The following is a 24903-nucleotide window of genomic DNA, read 5'->3' as shown; positions in this document are numbered from 1 at the left end:
CCAAACTGTGCTGGTTCCATAGATGGCACACAAATACCAATCAAGTGTCCCAAAGAAGCCCACGGCTATTATTTGAACAGAAAAGGCGCTTACTCAAATGTAATGCAAGCCTTGTGTGATCATCAGTATGTATTCCGTGATATAAACATCGGTTTGCCAGGCCGTGTCCATGACGCAAGAATCTTTGTAAATTCGGAAATCTTTCTTGGATAACTGTTTCCTCAGTTTCATAAAAGGGTAAACCTCCCAGGAAGATATTTTAACTTCCCCACTGTTATTCTCGGAGATGGAGCCTACCCTATGACGAAATGGCTTCTGAAGCCATACAGCAACAGAGACAGTCTGACGGAGGAGCAAAGGTATTCAACTACAAGCTCAGCAGGGCTAGAATCACTGTGGAAAATGCCTTTAGTAGGTTGAAAAGCTGTTGGCGATGTTTACAAAAGCGTTTGGACGTGGATGTAGAGTTTGCATGTACCGTTGTTGGTGCACGTGTTATACTACATAACATCTGTGAGCTGAATGATCCAAGGATACGACGAGTCTGGGAGAGAGGAAGATGACCAGAGTGATGAGTGTGAGGTCCGTGATGTTCACAATCTCACCTCAGGTAAACTGTTGCGTCAACATCTGACAGAAGCCTTCTGTCTTGGACTACTTTAAGGCTAGATAGCCTTGAAAGATAGAAGAACAGTACAAACTGAAACAACTTGCCATACTAAGGACAGTTGCTGTACTCCAAATATTTGTAAACATTTTGTTTTCGTTTTGTTCTTTTGTCCAGAACATTACGCATTTGCTTTAGACTGAGGATAAATAGTTTGTGGGTTTGTGGATTTGCTTTTTCCATAAGAGTTCATAATTGAGTGTATGTAGAGAAGACAGTTTCATTACCAGAGATTTTCTTAAAATCCAAAGACGGTAGAGTGCTATGCTACACGTGACTATAGTGTAGTATCACACTGGGTTCGTCAGTATCAGCCGCAGCTCGCAGGTTTCACTGTATCACATAACCACATTGGTGATACATGCTTTCCTCCTGCACTAAACTGGCACCGCCTCGATATAATTGACAAAGTGTTGATCGTGGCGTTAAACTTCACTTCACTCATTCATATAACCAGTTTAGATTAAATTATTAAGTTCATTTAATAAGGTTGTAAAATCGTATTTGTTTCATTTACCTTAATTTCATAACTACTTTGAACGGCTGAAATGCGTTCCCTGCAGTTTGAATGACAAATACAAATAATTCAGTAGGAATAAATTTTATTAACATCCAAAGAAAAGTTTGATGTAATAGCAAAATAACTTTAATCTAAACATATTATCGCAACTATTTTTGGTCCAAATATGTATTGCTACAGAATAAGTAATCATTATCTTTGGAGTTCATTGAAAAAAACGAGCAAAATAAAGTCATGTTTTCTGGTCCACTGATGAAAGGTAAATAAATGAATCTATTGTTGACCACATCATACGTCAGATTATGCTTGTTATTCTCTGATGATTCCAGCTGTCAAAATCATAAAGAACGACATCTGTTCTAGAATTGTGATGTAAGGTGACCATGTCGCCTTGGAAACTATCACAGCAAAAATAACTTAGTTTCCGTTCTTGCGGAAACCTAATTAATACTGGGTAATGTAGGTTTCCGCTAGGTTTCAGTATCCGGAAACAGACAATGCGAGTTTCCGCATAGTTTACAAAACTGAAACTAACAAATCTAGGTTTCCGTCAAGTTTCTACAACTGAAACTATCATTATGTGTTTCCATTTAGTTTCAGTTCGCTGAAACATTCATAGCAAAATGACTTAGTTTCCGCTATTGCGGAAACCTATTGAATACTGGGTAATGTAGGTTTCCGCTAGGTTTCTGTTGGTTTCAGCTTAGATGAAATGGCAAACTTAACTTTGTGCTGTTCCATTGGGGGACAATATTTACTTACTGTTACATTTGCAAGATAATTTCTATATACAGAATCCAGCTAGGGTCCATGCAGGAAGCAAAAGTACTGTACGTTCCCGTAGTCCCTAGTATGTTGATCAACCTTCAGGTGTTGGCAATCTATAGCCCATTTTTATACTGTACCGTTAAAGTGTTTATGGTTACATGCCAGTTTTTAGTGTACAATATATTTGCATGGATGCCTCTGTATCTGGAAGTAACCATACACTAATATGATATAGTCAAACAAACACTAAACATTTACAGAAGCCACAGTGAACAAGTTCATTTCACATGTTGTAATATGTGTTTTCACTAGTGTCATATGACACATCAGATCCCGGATCATCGTCACGTGAGGTTCCTGGCACTGAGCTGGGAAAGTTCCATGGAAAGTGACCTTGACCTTGACCCAATCATGCGCATCATGTTCAACTGATGCTGATCTGTCTCTCGCTGCCTTCTCTCCTCTGACTCTCCATTACTTTTCTCCGTTTCAAGTTTCAACTTTTCCATCTCGAGTTTTTTTCATTTCAAGCTCAATTTTTCTATTTTCAAGGTTGACATACTTATTTTCAATCTTCTCGTTGCTTTTCGTGAATCCAGACATTACAGTTGTCATGACCACCTCAAGTTTGCTTTTCTAAGCTTTCTTGTTCCATTTCTGTGAACTCTGACTTTGCTCATTATCTTTAGCTGAAAACAATGAGCGATTTCGTGGTGGCTGAGTCTTTGGAAGAGCTTCATCTTTTTTCAAGGTTATCTGCACTGATTCCAGGTCTTCGCTCTTGCTCATGGTCATAAGCTAGAGGATTATCCCCTTTGTCTGCCTCTGTATCACCAGTAACCCCAGTCACTTCTGCATCAGGACCAACCTCTGTATAACTAGAGACGTCAGTATCTATGTCATCATGGGTTTTATCTATTGTAGAGCTTTCAATGATCTTTACAGGAGAGGAGGCAGGTCGACATCCCAGTATTTCATCAAGTTTCTCAAAATGCTTGCAGAGTGAACGGCCTCTACCACTCTTCTTCAGTTTTCCCTTACACATCATGTAGCTTCTTTTGAGAGTGTTCATTTTAACCTTACAGTGTTCTGGTGTCTTTTGAAATCCATAGTCCTCAAGGGCTGAAGAAATGGTCTTGTAAATACTTGTATTGTTGGTTTTAGGATCATCGAGGGTTTCCTCCACATGTAAATCTTGCCAGATGTTCAACAAGGCTAGTGTTTCATCGTCTGACCAGGACGCGCCCCGCCTCTTTACCCTCTCTGTCATTTTGGAAGTCTGATGCACGGAGAAGGACTGTGAGAGTGACGGCAACAATTCCCGCCAAATTTATAATTAGATCTTATGCAATACTGGCCTATAAATAAATTTTGTGAAAGTTTAGCTTTCTAGACATGTTTATTTTGCACATGTGTACAGTTATTATGCGTTCGCATGGGCCAGTTTGCTTACCATGCAAATGCGCACATGTGTATAAGTATATTTACACCTGAGTCAAATCAGATGCAAATTTACTCCTAGTGCAAATTTGCAAGGCGTGTAAATTGCGTCCGCATGGACCAATTTGCACATGTGTATTATATTTGCATACATATATATATTTGCATGGTGTGCAAATTGGTCCATGCGAACGGGGCTTAGTCACGTACCTTACGTACATACGACTTACAAAACTACTCATTACTCACGATGAAGACATCGGCATGTTTTAAACTGACTGGTGACACCAGTAGATGTATGCTAAGCCGAGTATTCAAAGTCAAAGTCAAAGTCAACCTGTATGGATGTCAAGATGTGAACATCTGTATTTTTTAGGAACACCACCTTTCTTCATGGATCCATGTTAACATCAGTATTGACAACTGTGCATGCACCTTACATCCAGTGGAGACACTGGTAGATGTACGTTACACGCAGTGGAGACACTGGAAGATGTATGTTAACATCAGTGGAGACACTGGTAGATGTACGTTACACTCAGTGGAGACACTGGTAGATGTACGTTACACTCACTGGAGACACTGGAAGATGGATGTTAACATTAGTGTTGACAAAAGTATATGTACGTTACACTCACTGGAGACACTGGAAGATGGATGTTAACATTAGTGTTGACAAAAGTATATGTACGTTACACTTACTGGAGACACTGGAAGATGGATGTTAACATTAGTGTTGACAAAAGTATATGTACGTTACACTCACGGAGAATCTGAAAGATGGATGTTAACATAAGTGTTGACAACAGTATATGTACGTTACACTCACTGGAGACACTGGAAGATGGATGTTAACATTAGTGTTGACAAAAGTATATGTACGTTACACTCACTGGAGACACTGGAAGATGGATGTTAACATTAGTGTTGACAAAAGTATATGTACGTTACACCCACGGAGACACTGGAAGATGGATGTTAACATAAGTGTTGACAAAAGTATATGTACGTTACACTCACTGGAGACACTGGAAGATGGATGTTAACATTAGTGTTGACAAAAGTATATGTACGTTACACTCACTGGAGACACTGGAAGATGGATGTTAACATTAGTGTTGACAAAAGTATATGTACGTTACACTCACTGGAGACACTGGAAGATGGATGTTAACATTAGTGTTGACAAAAGTATATGTACGTTACACTCACTGGAGACACTGGATGTACGTTAACATCACTGGAGACACTGGCAGATGGATGTTAACATCAGTGTTGACATTATTTTGTGTTGACACGGGTAGATGTACGTTAATCTCAGTGTTGACATAGTTAGATGTATGTTAATCTCTGTGTTGACATCGGTTGATGTACGTTAACCTCGGTATTGACACCGGTAAATGTACGTTAATCCGTGTGTTGACACAGGTAGATGTACGTAAATCCCTGTGTTGAGACAGGCAGATTTAAGTTAATCCTCGTGTTGATGTACGTTACCCTCGGTATTGACACAGGTAAATGTACGTTAATCTCTGTGTTGACACAGGTAGATGTACGTTAACCTCGGATTTGACACAGGTAGATGTACGTTAAACCTTAGTAGATACAGTAAGATGCTCGTTCAGTAGGAACACCGTACCATTGGGTATATCTTAAAGGTACTGTTCACACGAGTATATCTGCATTAAACACAGTTTAGACACCGGGCGATGTATTTCTGACGTAGATGTATGCTGAAGATAGTAGTGCAGACACCAGGGCCTTTTTTCTCGAAACGTTCGTAATCCTAAGAATTCCTAACTTTGATCGTAGCCAATGTGTTAGGGATGGGCTTAAGAAGTTCGTAGGGCTACGAACGTTTCGAGAATAGACAGTAGATCTACATAAACGAGAATGTTTACACCAATACATGTATGTTAAACTTAGTTTTGTTGCTTTGTAAACATTTTCGTGAAGATATTTCCATTATATTGCATAAATACCGCTCTTGTTAGACACAGTCAGCTCGAAATGATGTACAATTCCTTCAAATATGAATTTCACCACAGAGAAGACGCTTCAGGGATACAGAACAAGAACGACATGTCCAGAGTTGCACTAACATCCGCAGTCACTTGCTATGTTGTGTTGGTTGCACTGGAAATAGCGGAATATTTTACGAACACTTTCTTTGAATTTGAAGACTCCTTTAACGCTCAGACACCCAGGTGTACACTTGTATACGTTCATGGTGATACATTGGCACAAATGTATCAGCCGTGTAAAGAAACCTATAATCTTTGGTTCAAATGTCGGGTTGACTTGTCCATGAAGACTACGAACATGAACACTCAGCCGTACTCGTGAGTTTCACTCAGTTGTTGGCAATCGATAGCTCATTTTTACATTGTATTGTCCAAAAATAGTTGTCTACTTTAAATGATATTTGCTAGCTAGTTTTAACTCATTTCGTCATAATCTAGTTATTTTACTGCCCTTCGTTGACAGGGTTTTATATATTATATGTATGTACAAATGTATTATGAATTCAGAACGAGGTTTAGTCACGATATGGCTGAAATATTGCCGATGTGACTTTAAATCTTAATTCACTTACTCACGGGTGAGTTTCACCAGAGGGGTAAACCTCTTAGGCCTGTATAACTGTGGGTTTTCTAAACCTTTGCACGTGTTTATGACGGTTGCCGCCCTAAGGGCAGGATACGCTAACCTCTTCGTGATAATCATACATAAACACATGCCCGTGATGCAGTAGGAAGAGTACAACAGACTCTGCTGTTGACAGTGGTTTCCTGTGGACGTGGAAAGAGTTTGTCGGTTGTATCCCCACATTAAACCGACACAGTGGTTTAAAGTTGGAATATTGTTCAAAACAGCGTTAACTCACTCACTCTCGCTTTTAATTTCATTTCATTTTGCAGGCAGGTCTATTCGGGCGAATAAACGCAAGTGCTTGTTAACCATATTAGGCTTTTTTCGCTAATATTGCTACTTGTGCAGATTTGTAGCGTTTGTATTTGAGATTGAGTGAGTGAGTGAGTTTAGTTTTACGCCGCACTCAGCAATATTCCAGATATATGACAGTGGTCTGTAAATAATCGAGTCTGGACCAGACAATCCAGTGATCTACAACATGAGCATCGATCTACGCAATTGGGACCCGATGACATGTGTCAACCAAGCCAGCGAGCCTGACCACCCGATCCCGTTATCCGCCTCTTACGACAAGCATGGGTTACTGAAGGTTCATTCTTGAGATGGAATAATCCGGACATTTGAGATGGAATAATTGGAATGATGTTATTACTCCGAAAATGTACATAAATGAAAAGTAAAGGGTAGCAAACCAGGAAATTTATATCAAGATCATATCATCTGTACACACAAACAATACAATTATCAAATCGTTCTGTATATTTAATGTGGTCTTATTTTCACTCAATTAATTCCTCTTTTGCCATGTATATCTATACAATATTTTCCCACTTTTACCTCTTATATGTTTTTTATAATTGGGTTCCTACAATATTTAAACAGAGAAATATGCGTTGAGTTAACCATCGCATAGTTAATGAAACTGGCATTTAAATAAACTAATACAAAAATTGGAATCCATTGATTTCTACTGATGGCTGCGTGTCAGTTTGAATAATGAATGATTTCTCTAAATGATTAAGATTCTGGTAACTGAATTACGCTGATTACAGCGTCAGGATTAACCTGCCCTGGTCGGTGCGCCCCACAGAACACACTTCAATGTGTTGCTCCTAGAACATGGGGTGCTGGCCCGGTTGAGTTACAAATTAGTAGTGTAGCCGTATAATGCGTTCGAATGACATCCGGCTTCTGTTCGTATGAGATGTCACTTTCTTAATGATGTGTTTGTTTCAGCAATATCTGAATTAACAAACTTGTATATCGTTTGTAAGTAGACTGGAAAACAGTTAAATAAACGGTTTTGAAGCCGGTGCCGTACCAGTCATTTTACTCACGTTTCATACATAGTGACATGGCGTCAGTTAAAAGTTTGTTCATCAACACCAGGTGATGTGTTTCTTAATAACTGGTGAGTAAGTAAGTTGGCTCTAAAGTCATGTCAATATTTCAAATATATGACGGCGGGCAGCTTGAACGTCTTAAGCTATGCAGTCTGCATTTGGCACGGAGTAACTAATCAGGATATAAACATCATATGTTGGCCAATTTCCGGGTTTATTGAGCATTTTAAGCACGGGAATTCATTTGAAACCGACTGCATTAGCATGGTAGCATCTCGAACTGCTCAGTTGTGACATCGTTCGGACGTCACAATATGATTTGAATGACGTCACCACTGCTGACGACGTGACAATACAATGGTGTGAGCGATGTTTGTACGTATTATACGCAGCGGATGGTCTTGCAATTTTCGGGAATCGAATACCATTCGATCATGCTTTTCAAGCAATCAGATTAAAGAACACAGTGACTTTTGGTTTACAATGAGCAATGTAAGGGGTTAGTTTTACATCGCTTTGAACGTTATTCCAGTAACATCACAGGTGTCTGGTTCATGTGGGAGGAAGGCCCGAAGTTATGCAGGTCTCAGACGTTTACCACGAGCAGAGTGCTTGCGTAACTAGAAACATGATCTGATTCGAACACAATCACATCTTCCTGGCGCATCCAAGGGATGCAATTGGGAATTGAGTCGCCTCGTCGGCCCATAATATACAGGAAGTATCCTATTTGAAGCAACACCATGCTCCGACACATATGCAGTCCCGGGGAAATGAAATCAGTGTCGCTGATGCACAATTTGTCTCATTAAGTCATAGTTAATGGGTGGTGAGGTAGTCCCGTGGTTTAAGCGTCCGCTCGTCACGCCGAAGACCTGGGTTCGATTCCCCACATGGGTCCAACGTGTGAAGCCCATTTCTGGTGTCCCCCGCCTTGATATTGCTGGAATTTTGCTGAAAGCGGTGTAAAACTAAACTCACTCACTCACTAACTCACTCATTCACTCATAGTTAATGATACACATCAACATCACAATAATGTCTACATCATAACTCAGAGACAAAGATTTAGTTTCACATTCATTTTCACTTTTTATAATACAGACCACGTGTACTTATAAACAAGTAGAATTTGGGGCCTTTTGTGTAATTTGACTGAAATGCGTTATTGGGATGGCTACATATGTAATTACAACTGCTGTACCAAAGGATGACATTTGAAATTCTGTTCGTCCCTTTTGGCTAAGTGTTGGGATGTTTTAATATGTTTTATGGATATAAGTATTGAATTATGTGATCAAGGTCTAATGCCTCATATCTACACTTGTGTATACCTTTATACCCAGACTGTCACATGCAGTTACTTGCTGTCACATTCCACCTTTAAGCGTATATTTTACCAAAATTCTTTAAACATGTGGATAGATGAAATATATTACGTGATTCCATTTTTCACTGCTTTCATTATTTTGACTTTTGTTTATTCAAAATATGTCATTTTCAGTGCAACGGAAGAAAGTCTAATTCTGATAACAATTCTGAACTAGTTACCTGAGGTAAATCAATTTAGAGATTTTAAACTTCACCATAAAAGAGGTAGAAGTGGTATTTCACACATTGTATTTCTGAAATGTCAATTGCTATTTTAACAATAGCCATTAAATCTTCTGAAAAGACAAACGTTTAGACGAACAATATTTGTGGTTTGAAAGAGATTTCATGTGCCATGCACTCTTTCGAGCATTCTTAAGTGTGCAATAACTGTGTTAGTCTAAAATTGTATATTTGTCAAGTTTGACACTCTCATCTACGTTTTCACATGACATGTGTACTTTATGGCAGCAAACATTCTTGTAGCATGATTGTGCTGCTCAATCTACCATATCACACAACAGTTCTACTACCAACCAACATGTTGTCGGTTCATCTAACTCTCATATCCCGATAACAGTTCTAGTACCAACCAACATGTTGCCGGTTCATCTTTCTCCAATATCCCGATAACAGTTCTAGTACCAACCAACATGTTGCCGGTTCATCTAACACTCATATCCAGACAACAGTTCTAGTACCAACCAACATGTTGTCGGTTCATCTAACTCTCATATCCCGATAACAGTTCTTGTACCAACCAACATGTTGCCGCTTCATTTAACTCCCATATCCAGACAACAGTTCTAGTACCAACCAACATGTTGTCGGTTCATGTCACTCCAATATCCCGACAACAGTTCTAGTACCAACTAATACGTTGTCGGTTCATGTCACTCCAATATCCCGACAACAGTTCTAGTACCAACCAATATGTTGTCGGTTCATGTCACTCCAGTATCCTGATAACAGTTCTAGTACCAACCGATATGTTGCGGTTTATCTAACTCTCATATCCCGAGAACAGTTCTAGTACCAAGCAATATGTTGTCGGTTCATCTGACTCTCATATCGTGATAACAGTTCTAGTACCAACCAACATGTTGCCGGTTCATCTAACTCTTATATCCCTATAACTGTTCTAGTATCATCCAACGGTGAACCCATACTTTGCACATAAACATTGAACTATATTTGCAATTCATTCCTACCTTATTCACCCGTCAGTTGGTATTTATAAGACCAAAGCTTGTGCAGAACAGTAGCATTGACTTTCCTATCATTTGCTACTCAGCGCTTAAGAAACTCGTAACTATTTGCGTGGCTATCAAACGGTAATGCTTATCTGACTTGAAATAAAGTCTTTGTATGTTTTCCAAGAGGAACCAATAATAAACGATAAATAAATATCCACGTCTGTCTGTGAGTACTGCATACATCTCCAGTAGAGACATACTTGGGCCTGTACAGGATGGTTCCATTAACCGACACATTAAAGCTATCGATTAAACAGGGAATTAAATTTTGAGTGTATCATGTACCTATTTGTCCGCTCCAACCTCCTGTGTAGTCAATGACGCCGTAGGGACGGTCACAGGCCCGGAGCATGATATGAGGTTATGGAAAACTGGAAAGCGTGTCTCTCCCTATACGCATTTCCATAATCAGCCAATAAGCACGGGATCGATTGGTGATAACAACAATGAAATTCCTGCAAGGCGACAAATTCCTACTGAATTTGACCTAAAAGAGCAAATGGAAAAGTTCTCACAGCTATCGACAAGGGAGTCGTGTTGAGGAATTTTTGCCAATTGAATGACGAGGACACTTGAAGCGTACTGATTCTGTAGAACTGACTTCGTCGAGAAACTGAATAGGGTAGGAGGTTACTAATTTGTCTTGTTCGCATTTCATCCACTTAAGTGTCAAGTGGTGTCTTGAATATGTAAGACTGTTTCACATTTGGCAGGGCTTCAACAAACGACAAACACTCGAATAATAAACAACTGTATTCGGACACAACAGATCAGCAAATATTAAATATAGTTAAATAGAGAATTCAGACGATGAATGCTGAAAGGTGACCAGTATGGTCGTGAGATGCATGTTTCCCGTCAGTTGCAGCTGGTTGTGGCATGTGCCTTTAGACCAGGACACGTCAGACTTCCATACCTTCAACACTACAAGCCAGTTATATGGACACTTTCTGTGACGTGTGGCAGCCAAACATGTCTCACTGCACAAGTCATTATGATGTACCCGAAGAGCTTCGCGTCGCTTTCAACATAATAATTTGGCACCAATATCTCCCCGAGGCATACTAAAAATACCAAGCGTTTACCCATGTTGAGACGAACCTAGGACTTGTGAATATCAAGCGAACACATTAATTCTAGGTACCCCACAAGATCGCGGAAATTACTCAAAACTTGATAGGAATCCTCTGGATTGGTCATGACTGATTAATGACTATATATAACGTTTCAAAAAGGATATTTATTGCAAAAGAAGGTACAGTCAAAGGACACGAAAATAAAACGTTCACATATTAATTGACAGTATTAACGGTTACGCATATCGGACAGTTCATAAGAGGTGTATCTTTTCTGTCAAAGTATACTTTTATATGATGCCAAAATATAGTCCAATGCTGTATCCAAATATATGACAAATAACATATACGAAGTGTCCACATATGTAATAAAAGTTCACAACGGAGCTGAACTCATTCACGTTAAACAATACAATGTCCTTGTAAGTACGATTGCGTCAAGGAATGTCAGTGTCCTCCACCACATACACGAGTGCATAAAAGTGATATCAAAAACATGTACCTTCGCCAACCTTATGCTATCTACGAGACACCATATCTAACGCCTTTCATCTGAATACATACAAAACTAAATCATGGGTTTAAAGCAAGGGGGTACGAGAGGGCTCACTTATACAGATTAAAAGTACTTACAACACTAAAAGCAAAGCTCGTATTTACATGGGGTATGTACATCGTTTTGTGCACAAACATATTCACCACATGGACACCAATCCACGTTTGTATTTATTATATGGTTATGCAAAGCACGAGACTGTGACCTTAGGCATCATAAAAGAACATCGAGAACTGTTTAAAGATTTATGAAAAATGTCTTTTTAGATCGTGTCCATTAGATGTTTCAAAATTGACAAAATCAACAGCTGGCTTCGTTGTAATTGGGTCAGTATGGGTTTTTGTGCCTCTTTCAGCTACATCCCAGCAAAATCCGGACCGGGAATACAAGAAATGTGCATTACGCAGTCAGCCGGGTGTAGGTCGGACATGCGAACACTTTAATCTCAAGGTTATCCCATCCATACGGTTTTATCCTGAACCCGATTAGCCGTGAACCTTCCAAACATGAACCTGCTCTTTAAGTTAAACATTGTAGCATAAAGTAAGTGTTCAAAATGTTTATATACCGTTTGTAGATTGAAATCCTGCCTGACATAAAATACTTTCCTTAATCGACAATCAATACGACTCCAAAGCATATTTGACTGTAAATTTGAACTATAGCTCACCTGGGTGATTTGATTATACGTTGGTCATGAAAGGGTACTACAAAGATAAAATGTATATCACAAAATCACCTGAATGTAAAGAAAAAATTGAGCATTATATCCACACATGGATACGAGCTGTATTATGTTTTCGCCATCAATGTAACCACTACTTCGATTAGCCCTGAAGCAAACTTGAAGCACTGATGAACTTTGCATACGATATGCGTTTAAACTGCAAGATGAACATGTTCACAAGTTTGAGCACATGTCTTTAAATGGTGTTGCTGGTGTGAAACTGCATGAATTCAGACTTGATGTTTTTCATTACAATTCTCTTGTGTTTACACTTGGGAGCATTTGGAAACGCTCCAAAATATTCCATGGTTTGAAAAATTTGTAAGGCTCTGGAGATACAGCCGTGGAACCATACAAGGCTCATTAAACGTGAAACGCAGCAATGCATATCACAAAGACGAATTGTGTTAATCGGTTTCCACCTGAACCCACGAAGTTGCCGGTCTCTGGAAAATACAAAAGAAATTGTGTACTCTATGGTGCATTAATAACATTGAACGTACTAATTTCAAAAACCAATACGTTATATTCGGTTCAAGATTTGGCGTTTCAGAAAATTACAAATATTAATATAATCGCACTTTTTCTCTCGTGGTGTTGAATCAAATTCTACATGACATGATTGTCCGCTCTCATGCATGAAATTTGCCGATGATATATATATATATATATATATATATATATATATATATATATATATATATATATATATATATCAGATCAGTGCGTTATTTATTATATCAGTACGTTATTAACCAATGGTGCATACACATGACAAACTTACCCAAAACAACACCATTTCGTGCACCATTGTTGTTTGAAGTATGTCTGCCGCTCTCCATGACAAGGATAGATCCAGTCCTGTTTCTAGTGATAGGATACCTTGTCTGTATAGAGATCCAGTCTGTCTTCACGGTGGCAAATGTGGTGGTTGTACTATGTTCTTCGTCTACTTTACTGCGATATTCAGCATAATCTGCGATAAATTGCACAGAGTGAAAACCGGTTATCGTGAACTGTCCCTCACATCATATTATTGACTAGTCCCGATATACACGATATAGTATCCACCAGTTTGTCAGATAACTTTAAACCTTTCAGGCTTTTATCAAAGTAGGAAAGATGGAAGAACACTAACCAGGAAAAAACCCCATCTATCATCACCGTCATAGAATTAGAAGAAAACATATTAAAACAACATAAATGTGAATTACAGATGTTCCCCGGTTGTTGGCGAGATTAGTTTTCTATGGCCAGTGACATAACATACACAAGTAGGTACTACATTTCAAAATAACGAATTGAAAGCAATTAAAAAATTCAAATGGATACGAGTAGCCACGTCATATACACATTCACTTCGCTTTGCAAAATTAATGTCGTCCCTTTGGCGTACCAGGATCCGACGATCGTTGGTTCGTATCCGAGACTGGTCGCGTGTTTGATCATGGCTTGTCAGCAACATATAAGAGCTCGTCAATTTCATCAGCCTGTTAAATGACAAGCATCAGTTCTCTTCGTTTTAGCTGACACGCCGTGATATAACTGAAACACCGTTCGGATATTAAACCCACTATACTCAGTCTCCGAATATCCTCCTTGTAAAATATCGTGTGGACGGTGGAAATAAAATCATAGAAGACGACAATGAGTTATGCAAGGTATTAAACCCTACTGCAATGTACTCACTCACCGTAAAGGGTCATGACTTGACGGCTCGTACCCTGCACGTTGGACGCCTCACAGACGTAGTCTCCGAAGTCATCCGCCTCCAACGTTCGGATCCTCAAGCTGAGTGTGATGGTGTATTCTCCGTCCCTGTAGATGTCGGTTCTGTACTTGACGCTGTTGTTGATCTTATACCCGTGTCGAGTCCACACACTCACAGCATGGGGATTGGCGGTAACGACACACTCAAGAATCGTCTCTTTCTCTTGGTACTGACCGATCCTGTTGTTGGGCAGAAGCACCTCAGGGGGAACTAAACGGAGGCAATGGATAATAGAAGCGTACAGAGAGAGAGAGGGAAGAGAGAGAGAGAAAGAAAGAGAGCGAGATGTTAAAAGGGCGATGATACTAAGCCAAATGGCAGTTCTGACAAGTTTGATTCACGTCACTCAAATAAGTTTCTTGATCTTCAATATTGATACATAACGATTTAGCAGTTAGTCACTCTATATAATCACAATGTATGTGTGCATACGTACGTGCGTGCGTGCGTGCGTGCGTGCGTGCGTGCGTGTGTGTGTGTGTTATCCTAGTTTCCGCGATTCTGATTAAATCGAATCGTAATTGAATGTTATATATATGAATGTTGTTATCACAGTTTCCGATTTTAGACAATTTGTCACTGTTATCCTTAGATAAATACACATGTAAAACAATTATGAATTACACACACACGCAATGGCTTAGGTTGTCACATGGTATTCATTACAATCTAAAAGACACGCCTTTCAATATGAGTTCTATGAAGAGCTAAATACCTAACGTTGCGTCACTTTGGATATTGCTCATACATCAAGCTTACATGCCGTGATAACCTTGAAATAATGCTGAAAGCGGCGTTAGCCCAAACTCTCACACAGGAATCACTGGCACAAGTCTATATGTAAGTAAGGAAATGCATGTGATGACATAAAAGGAAAGATGAACGTTGAAGACATCCCAGCCATAAAAAAAGTTCATAATTTGAATTTTTATCAAACCAGATATGGAATTATTCCAAGACAGCCAAATTGCAATACAAAGTAAATGTACATGTATTTCAAAATACAGTTGTGTATGCTTCTTAGTTTAAGACCAGATTTTCCGAAAAGCACAATTATATATTCACATTCAACTATGACGCCAATCTCTCGGGTGTCCGCCGGTGGGACGCCATTAAACGCTGTACATTTGTAAATCCCCCAACACTCTCGACTTGAATTCTGTATCATCAAAATTTCACGGTGTTCACCAATGTCTGAAAAGAAGAAAAAAACTGAACACGTTGAAGAAACACTCCAATTTAATATGATGCATATTTCATAGAAAACGGTACGGGCGAACCAAAATATGCATGCCATCATGGAATACAATTTCAAAGTAGATCCCCCATTACAACTCAAGATTCAACTGCTTGTACATCAGTGAAGGTTTTGAAATTTATTACAATATTTTAAGAATTCAGTCAGAAAAAACGGCACTCAAGTTCATGAAAGATTTGACAAATGTTATCGATTGGGGAGGGAGTTAAGCTGAAAAGTAAAATATTCATGACACATTGTTACAAAAATTAAACTTTTAACGTCTGGGTCATAAAACGTGCTACATTATATGAAAACTGAAGTGACTTATGCAATAGCTTACTCGTCTACCCTACCTGTGTGTAGATCACTGTCAAAGATACTTTAACGCCTTCTCAAAGAAATATTCAAAAACTCCACAAATATTTGAATTCTTATACGATTCCGGCTATATCATACCAGATGTTTATGAATCAGTACCAAACAGTGATGACACCAGGTGTGAAGGGGAAAGGATCCAGCACCACCGAAGGCACAAAGACAAGCAATACGTAAATCAATATATTTCCAGTTCAACTCGCCTGTGAAGCCTCAACGTTGTGAATATATTAATACATAAGTTATTTTGACTTTAAAGAGAGTTTTTTCTTAGTGTAATTTGGAACTGGTTACCACGGCATATATTTGTGGTAAACGTCGAGAACAATGGATCTGGCATTGGCCTGCGACCTGGCTGATGTCATCTTGGCCTAATGGCATGGGAGACACCTTACGTCTTCATTCAATGGTTTGCCTGGTCGAAGCTTAATTACTAATGCCCCCTTTACACAGAACAGCGACCGCTCTGCCTTCTTTGTGCGTTCTAAAAATATTTAGAACGCCTCTGAACGCTCGAAGAAGGCACGAAGAAGGCAATATGATTGCGTAGGGCGTACAGAGGTCGTACAAAGAAGGCACAGACATCGCCATGGACGGCACAGAACGCCATGGTGACTATATTGAACATGTTCAAAAAGAGCGGTCTCCGAGGAGTTTGGTTGGACAAAGGACGCTCGAACAAGGCAGAAGGGAGGCAGAAGCATCGCCGTGGTCGCAGAATGAACGCACAGCGGTCGGCGAGAAGGCGCCATGTAATAGCTCCGTCAACTGGGGAGATGCCTCTGCCTTCTTTGTGCCTTCCTTGTCCTTGTAGCGTGCATTGAGCACTCACTGTGCCTTCATCCGGCGACAACGGCATCCCTTGAGCGACCATGGCAATTGTTCTGCGTTCATTCTGCCTTCTGTCTGCCTTCCTTCTGCCTTCTCTTTGCCTTCCTTCTGTCTCTTTTCTGGCGCCATTGGGCTTACTGCATTGCCTTTTTAGACTACCTATAAATAGGCCTGTTACTGCTGATTTTCATAGAGTTTGCGAACTGCTGCCGCAAAAGAAGTGCTCAACTAGACGAAGGGCCAAAATATAGAATGACCCTTCATCTGCAAGTCTTGCATTAGTTGGTTGTAGTCCCCGAATTGCAACCGTCTGTGTTGCATCAACCAGGGCGGACCCACCAGCTTCTCCAGCCTCTTCTTCTGCGTCTATTTATCCTTCTTTTCAGGATGGCAATGGCTGTTTCGTTAAAAAATATTGCTTGTTGACCTTGCAACTAACTGTATATATTATATAAGCAGTTCATTGTTCGTGCCTAATTGTGTCGCAATGAAATGTTTTCGCTTTGCCTGATTGAATAAAACTGATGATAGAATGATATACACCCAGGATATTCAGGATGCTGAACAGTCGCCACAGATCGCTGAAAGAACGCACAAGGAACCCAAAAGATTGCTGGAAGAATGCTCATGGGTCGGCGAGAAGGCATCTTCAGACTGCATCGCTGAATGGTCGCCGTTGGTTGCCGTTGGTTGAGTATGGTCGTACAGCGGAGGCAGGAGGAAGGCAGAAGTGTCTCTGAAAGGATGCACAGGACGCTCGAAGATTGCCACGAAAATGCCAGAGGAAGGCAGAAGGATCGCCGGAGCAGTTACACAGAAACATATTTTACTTGAATTGGCGACCGTTGAGCGTCCTCGTCATTTTTAGAACGCACAAAGAAGGCAGAACAGTCATGGCTCAGTGTAAAGGGGACCTTAACAAAAAAAATACAATTAATAAAGAAAGCTAAAGCATTCTTAAAAATGTTTGTCGTAGTTGTATTTAGGAAGACACGGAAAACAAAGACTTTTAATACAAAGTACGTTAAACTTACTGTAGGTCCCCGGGCAGAGATCGGTCTTCTTCTGTGCGTCATCACGATGTATCGTATACCTTGTCCACGTTACGTTTGGCATAGGTATGCCACTGACGTTGCATTGTAACGTGACTGTTTCTCCTTCCTTTACTGTCATGTCCTCGGATGAATAATCCTGCAGGATCTTTGCGGGCACTGTTGGCAGAACAAACAACGTGAATAATACTGCAGGATCTTTGCCGGCACTGTTGGCAGAACAAACAACGTCAATAATACTGCAGGATCTTTGCCTGCACTGTTGGCAGAACAAACAACGTCAATAATACTGCAGGATCTTTGCCTGCACTGTTGGCAGAACAAACAACGTGAATAATACTGCAGGATCTTTGCCGGCACTGTTGGCAGAACAAACAACGTCAATAATACTGCAGGATCTTTGCCGGCACTGTTGGCAGAACAAACAACGTCAATAATACTGCAGGATCTTTGCGGGCACTGTTGGCAGAACAAACAACGTCAATAATACTGCAGGATCTTTGCCTGCACTGTTGGCAGAACAAACAACGTGCATAATACTGCAGGATCTTTGCCTGCACTGTTGGCAGAACAAACAAAGTCAATAATACTGCAGGATCTTTGCCTGCACTGTTGGCAGAACAAACAACATCAATAATACTGCAGGATCTTTGCCTGCACTGTTGGCAGAACAAACAAAGTCAATAATACTGCAGGATCTTTGCCGGCACTGTTGGCAGAACAAACAACGTCAATAATACTGCAGGATCTTTGCCTGCACTGTTGGCAGAACAAACAACGTGAATACTTCTGCAGGATCTTTGCCTGCACTGTTGTGAGAGTTTTGAACGTGTACCGAGAGAATGTGTCTACCAAAAGACCAACATTTAGTTTAGGTTGACTACAGCTTTTAACGGCTTTTTCTGAATGGGTTTGTTGTTTATAGTGGTTTTCTGTTTCCAGTCCTTGGAACTTGCGGACTTGCGTTGTTTTGGTCTTTTGCTGGACATACGAGGCGTTTCTCTCGGATAACGTTTGGATCTTGTCGTAGATGGGTGGTGACAGTGTTTCCTTCAGCTGAGTGTTTTTGTACGTGAACTTTGTGACCCCTAGTTTGCTGTATGAGGATCGTGAAGAGTCATTGCCTGATGTAGTACTTTACATATGACACTGTTGCATGGTTGGAGAGGCTTTATCCTTGCATTGTTATCTTTATCTATCTCTATCTATCTATCTATCTATCTATCTATCTATCTATCTATCTCTCTTTCACTCTCTCTCTCTCTATATATATCACGTATAAAGACTGACTGACTGAGTTTGGTTTTACGCCACTTTTAGCAATATTCCAGCAACATCATGGCGGGGGACACCAGAAATGGGCTTCACACATTGTGCCCATGTGGGGATTCGAACCCGGGTCTTCGGCGTGACGAGCCAACGCTTTAACCATTAGGCTACCCCACCGCCCCCACGTATAAAGAATAAAAAGCAGTTGTTATCCATAGAACGTGTCGTGTATTCAAAACAATGGTTCTTGCTTGAAAACGGTATAAAGATCTTTACAGAAACATCACATCATAACAGAAAAGTTTTCATCCACAAAGTATATTGCCCTAAATACCGAGTGAAACAAATATATGTTTGTACAATCTTTACGTTGGATCAAACACTTGAGTGTGTCTAACTTCTAAAATCAGTTTTAAGAATACACTAATCTTATGCAAGATCATATTAACAGCTTCTAAATGTTTTGTTCATTTCTTATATTAAGTAGATCGATTTGGCTACAGACGAACATTATCGTCATTAATTTTTAAAAACGCCCAGCTAATCAGTCTGTTACAGATCACCCATTCAGCAAAGTTTTCCATTATAACAGACCAGAGTTGTTGCCAGATATCGTTCGAATGCAATCCGAGGTCCCGGAACGATGACTAAACATTCACAATGTGAATTTGAATTATGCCCGACACCATGACGCGTTCAGCTCACCTTTTATCCATATAACGAAAAGCTAGGCATCTTTTTGTGCCAACATATACCGATAGAGGGCCTACAGTGACATTAAAGGTGGATGGAAATAGGGGAAATGCTTTAAAAATATCATACTTCAGCCTGATTAAAAAGAAATCAATTGACCCCACCTTTCAAATGCTAATACCGTAACGATGCATATATTTGTTGCAAAGCGAGGAAGACATTCCGTACATAAAAGCGTAATCATGCTTGAGATTAGCTCATTTAAGTTAAAAACTGACAGAACTTATAGAAAGATGTTGAACGTAAGTTGCAAATTTCTTTCCCCGTGTTTTTATTTATGATAGTCACATCATTCTGTTTTGCAAAGTGAGCATAACGTATGGATGCTGAGCATGAAAGTTACACTCTGTACATCTCATTTTCGTCCTCTAACTTCTGTGGAATCTTCATCCTCATTGAGTCAGTAGAACCCTTAGTTCATATCACCGAGCTCGATCGATGAACATGATGTCAGGTCTGATTACAAATTACATTTCCTTCCATGCATCCGTTACATACAGTACCGAACACTACAAGGTGTTAGTATATATATGTATTCAGCCGTAGTTTATAGCCAGTTTACGTTGATGAAACCCCGTGTTCTCTCTCCAAGAAGTGTCTGCCTTCTAGCCCACTAGGCAATTGTCGTAATAGAGGACATTAAGGCCTATCACTTGTCGTTACAGCCATTTATACGACTCAGGAGGGATCAACTTGGATTAAATCTACTATGTAAATACCTCGGATGTGTATTTAATTATCGTGGCGCATCTGTTTCATATTCTTACAAGGAAGTATTGAACGGCCAATCGAATACAGCTATCTTAATTTCCCTCCGCTCCCAGCAGATGCTCTGTCGTGTAGTTAGGAGTATCGATCCAGTATGAACATCAGCTTGTGAAGGCGAAACTTTCAAGATTACCCGCTTTGTTTCCCTGATCTGTAATCATTGTAAGGTATAACACGCCTGAAAAACAGTATGTATTGAGTTGCTGGAGTACGAGGCGGTGATTAATTTTCTTGTCGAATATAAAAACAAATGGATAATTATTATTTGTGGGTTTCTAACTTGTTGAAGTTATATATTACACTTCTTATCGTTGTCTACATGATTGTTAACAAAGAGCAAGTGAAAACAATTTTGAAAATCTTCATGAAGACTTGAAAAACTGAAAGAAAACCATATTCAGTAATAATATTCTTTCGAGCTGTTTTCACACACTAGTAATTATTAGTATAGTACTTTTGATACTTTCTTTTAAATTGATACACATATTCGTATAGGATGATATCAACCCCAAAATATCAAATTCAATATCACTGCAAGTTGGCCATAGTCTTGTCTTCCTCAATGACATGGACAATTGAAAATAACCACTAGGGGTCATTGAACAAACACACCCACGTGCGTGTTTGTATAAAGAACACACATATCAATATTTGGTCACATGTTTCTAGAATAATTCCATAATTATATATAACAATACACTACAGAATATAGATCTGGAGTTTACAGGATGAAGGAGACGACGAATGTAAATAGCTAATATCCGTATCTTTCATATCTTCGTTAAACAACAGACAGACAAACATTCAATATCCCTGAAATCTTCCTTACCATCAACTGTAAGCATGACCGTTTTTATTTTGACTGGTGTCGTATTCACTTGGCAGTTGTATGTTCCTTGGTCATTCCTCTTTGTGTTCCGTATGTGAAGGTTCCAGTCTTTTGTTAAGGGTCTCTCAATGCTTAATCTCCTGTCATCAATGATACGCCTGTCTTCAAATGTCAGCAGAGTTGACCATTGATCTGTCCAGACAACCTGCAACAGGAATTCATTTACAGCTATATCTGGACAGGGGCCAATATTAATGTTGATGATCGATTTCTCTCCTGCCCAAACAGTCAGGATGGTGGTTCGACCCCAGCTGCTGTCTTACAGAAGATGTTATAAGATGGTACTTGATACTCTGCCTGGATACTCGGCATTAAGATGATACAACAAAGACTAGTCGGTTTGGAGTCAGTAAACTGTGTGAGGGTCCCTGTTACACTGTGACATGGTATCACAGTAAGTTGGCTCTATAAGTCAAGGCATAGGTCCAGGCAAGAACACACACACACACAAAACACACACACACACACACATCGCTCGATGAAGGAATTAATCTGGAACTTGGCGTTACTTCCCACCAACAAATCTTCTTCAGGAAGATGTGAACCTACACTTGTCTTACATTTACCTCTCGGGGAATGGATGGTCCAGTGGTTTAAGGTACCACAATTTATTATGCGGAGTTGACCACCCCAGACACTTTGATTCTGGGTTCCAACCCGGTTTAGCTCCGATCATGTCAGCTCCATGCACATGATGGTGGGTTTCACTAAAGTGGTAAGTCTCTGAGACTTGCATCTAAATATGATCTGGTCTGCATGACCTCTCCCTGGTTCCTGAGATAGACGAGATTCTCTTGCTCGGTTCATTAGTTGTACATAGTGTTTGGTGACCCTGTTAAAATACGTGTAACAAGTACTGTTCATTTACCGATATGTATGTGTATTTACCTGTCTCAATTATTCACTGATGGCCCTTATAACTGACAAATATAGAGACATACAATGTATACGATTTCTCGAATCAGGTGCACTTTGTATACAAATGTTGCCTTTCTTCAATGTACGTTTCTTCCTGATATTGTGAACGGTTTTATACATCGCTTTCAGCAATACATCAGTTATCAATGGACCTCTATCGGGAATCGAACCCGGATCATCGACGTGACGAGCGAGCTTTTTAACTACTTGACTACATGTACAATTTCAATAAAACCTGGTATCAAATATCTGAAGTATTCCGTAATGTGTTCTGTAGATGTGTTAAACTGGGTAATGTGAATATCAGACACATTAACTCTTGAATACCGAATGCCATGTTAATTCTTGATATAATCTTCATCTATATCTTCATATCCTGGTAATGAACGGGTAGTATAGTGGTTGAAGCATTTACATATCTTAACGAAGAACCGGGTTCTATTCTGTCAATCTTAGAAGGTGTGTTTTCCCCATATGAAATCGCTGGAAATTTGCAACATATTTGCCACAGACATTATCATCCGTCCCCTTGATAACGGAGGCATGTATTTATCGATCCAACCTCACATCGATCTTCATTACCAAATTAGTGTGGGGTGGGGGTGGGGCGGTACCGACAACGTGAAAAAGGACGCCGCTATTCCTAGGTTTCTTATCCGATTCGCCATAACCGTTACTAGGTTTGTCATAATTAGCATCTTACTCGTTGCCCGTGGGTTTCACCAAAGTGGTAAAAGTTTAACACCTGTCTCACTTTGGGCTTTGTTACCATATCAAGCTGCATCAGACACGTCGTGATGATACTGAGATACTGTTGAAAGAGGACTCACTCTCTCCATGATAACAAACAGTGAGTGACCGAAAGTCATTGATGTCTAAAAGCACGTTATCGAACAACGCTCCATTTACGAAATCAGTCAATAGGACATCATCTATGGTAAACTACAAATGAGGCTCGCAAGATGACTGGATGTGTAAACGATGTTATCGATGAGAGACTGCTCTTTAGAAGATACCTGAATTAGTGTTTATGGTTACGTTGGAAAGAGTTGACCTTAGCGTATCAGCAAAACAACCATAGTACGCTTGGTGTTTCAAATGCCAGTACGTATACATGTACAACTGTGTTGTCTCAAACATTCATAGTAAGTGTGGTGAGCAATGATATAAAAAAGGGACAAAACGTTAGTGATTTATTTTCTGAGTGTGTCCAAATTGAAAGACACAACATTTTATATAAGTGTGATAATTTCAATAAATTTTGAGTAAAACGAAATACTAATAATTGCCTTAATGTAACACCTTAACTACTAAATTGGACGGTGTAGATGTACATCTTGTGGTCATTAGAAGTTTGAAGGGCTGGATCAAAAGGCCTCATCGGCATCCTCCCCAACAACACACATTGCTCAGCTGTATAGTGCTGTCTGTATTGCATGGGAACCCACTGTACAGTATTTGATTTTAACATACGTTATCTTAATTTTCTGTTATTAAATGTCAACATGTGAAAAAAACGATGCTGCTTTTGTGATTGAATTCATACTAATTTAGGTCAGTAACGAATAGAACATTTGTATCAGAATAAAATCAATATTAGAATCTGTAAACATATATTCGAAACAAAAGAAAATATGACAAGAGTTTCCCATGTTTCAAATCTACTCATGAATAAAGGACAACAAATGTCCATGCATAATGCTGTACATTCTGTTTCAGTAGTTGATTTTTAACGTTTTGACAAATCGTGTCTAGACCTTTCAACGATATACATGAACACTTGAAAAACCGGTCATTGAATAACAAATCTCAGTGCCAACGAATAGCGAGATTTGACTATCCTCTAAAACATCACTTGATGACACCAAGGGTAAAAGTGTCTTTCCCTATCGGTTGCATTCGCAATAAACTACACTTGTCTGAAAACGTTGTCCAAAGAGAAACAATATTCTCTTGATTTGAATTGTGCTTTTGAAAGAGATGTATGTTTCTTATTAAGATGTTTCTGTGTATTATAAACGATATTTGGTGATTTATATATGAAGATAACTCCAGGTAATGTAAACGCTATTGAGATGTCTGTGGAATTTGAAAGTGGTGGTTATTAAGATATAGCAGGGACTTGAAAACGATCCGTTTTGGGCATTAATATTAATATGTATTTTGACACTGTCTATGTTAGTTATTAAGATGAATATGGGTATTGAAAATGAACAGAGTTGGTTATTGAGCTTAACTTTGGTTTTGAAAACGTCTTGTGTTAGCTTTAAGATAATAGGTACTTGACAAGATATGGGAATGGTATCATGTTTGCACTGGATATTGCAACTGATACGTATTAGTTATCAAGCTGATGAGTAAGGCTGAAAAGGTTATGGGTTCTTTACCAGGATTACAATGAGTATCATTTTAAGTAAGGTTTTTGGAAATTAAACTAAATGGTCAGTTACCAAGATGAATATGTATGGAGTACTGATACAGCTCATATTCTTCCACATTATTTCGAACACCTGGTACCATCACTGTGTGATAGTGCTTCATAAACACAAGATCATGGTATAGTCGGAATTGTACAGTCGACTCTGCTTTAAGCTGATGTTTCTTATTAATGTAGGAAGTTTTTTGTTGCTTTCATTTACACACTTTCTCTGAAAATTA

At 39.4% G+C, this 24903-nt stretch overlaps 1 protein-coding gene across 1 annotated transcript in view; it reads right to left on the bottom strand.

Moving 5' to 3' along the window:
* Window positions 1-10760: 10760 nt before the first annotated feature.
* Window positions 10761-24903, bottom strand: part of LOC124285434 (lachesin-like) — a 36832-nt gene continuing 22689 nt past the window's right edge. The window contains exons 3-8 of the mRNA XM_046721659.1: window positions 21268-21472; window positions 17631-17807; window positions 15216-15344; window positions 14073-14360; window positions 13164-13355; window positions 10761-12825 (exon numbers count right to left, since the gene is read on the bottom strand). Coding sequence (XP_046577615.1) covers window positions 12743-12825; window positions 13164-13355; window positions 14073-14360; window positions 15216-15344; window positions 17631-17807; window positions 21268-21472 — 1074 coding nt within the window. The 3' untranslated portion in view covers window positions 10761-12742. The remainder of the gene's footprint in view (window positions 12826-13163; window positions 13356-14072; window positions 14361-15215; window positions 15345-17630; window positions 17808-21267; window positions 21473-24903) is intronic.

This window comes from Haliotis rubra, unplaced genomic scaffold, assembly GCF_003918875.1.
Source record: "Haliotis rubra isolate DU_JTF1 unplaced genomic scaffold, ASM391887v1 Scf36, whole genome shotgun sequence".
In the NCBI taxonomy this organism is placed as follows: domain Eukaryota; kingdom Metazoa; phylum Mollusca; class Gastropoda; order Lepetellida; family Haliotidae; genus Haliotis; species Haliotis rubra.
The sequence above is the reverse complement of the archived record's forward strand: the minus strand, read 5'-3'. Positions and strand labels throughout refer to the sequence as shown.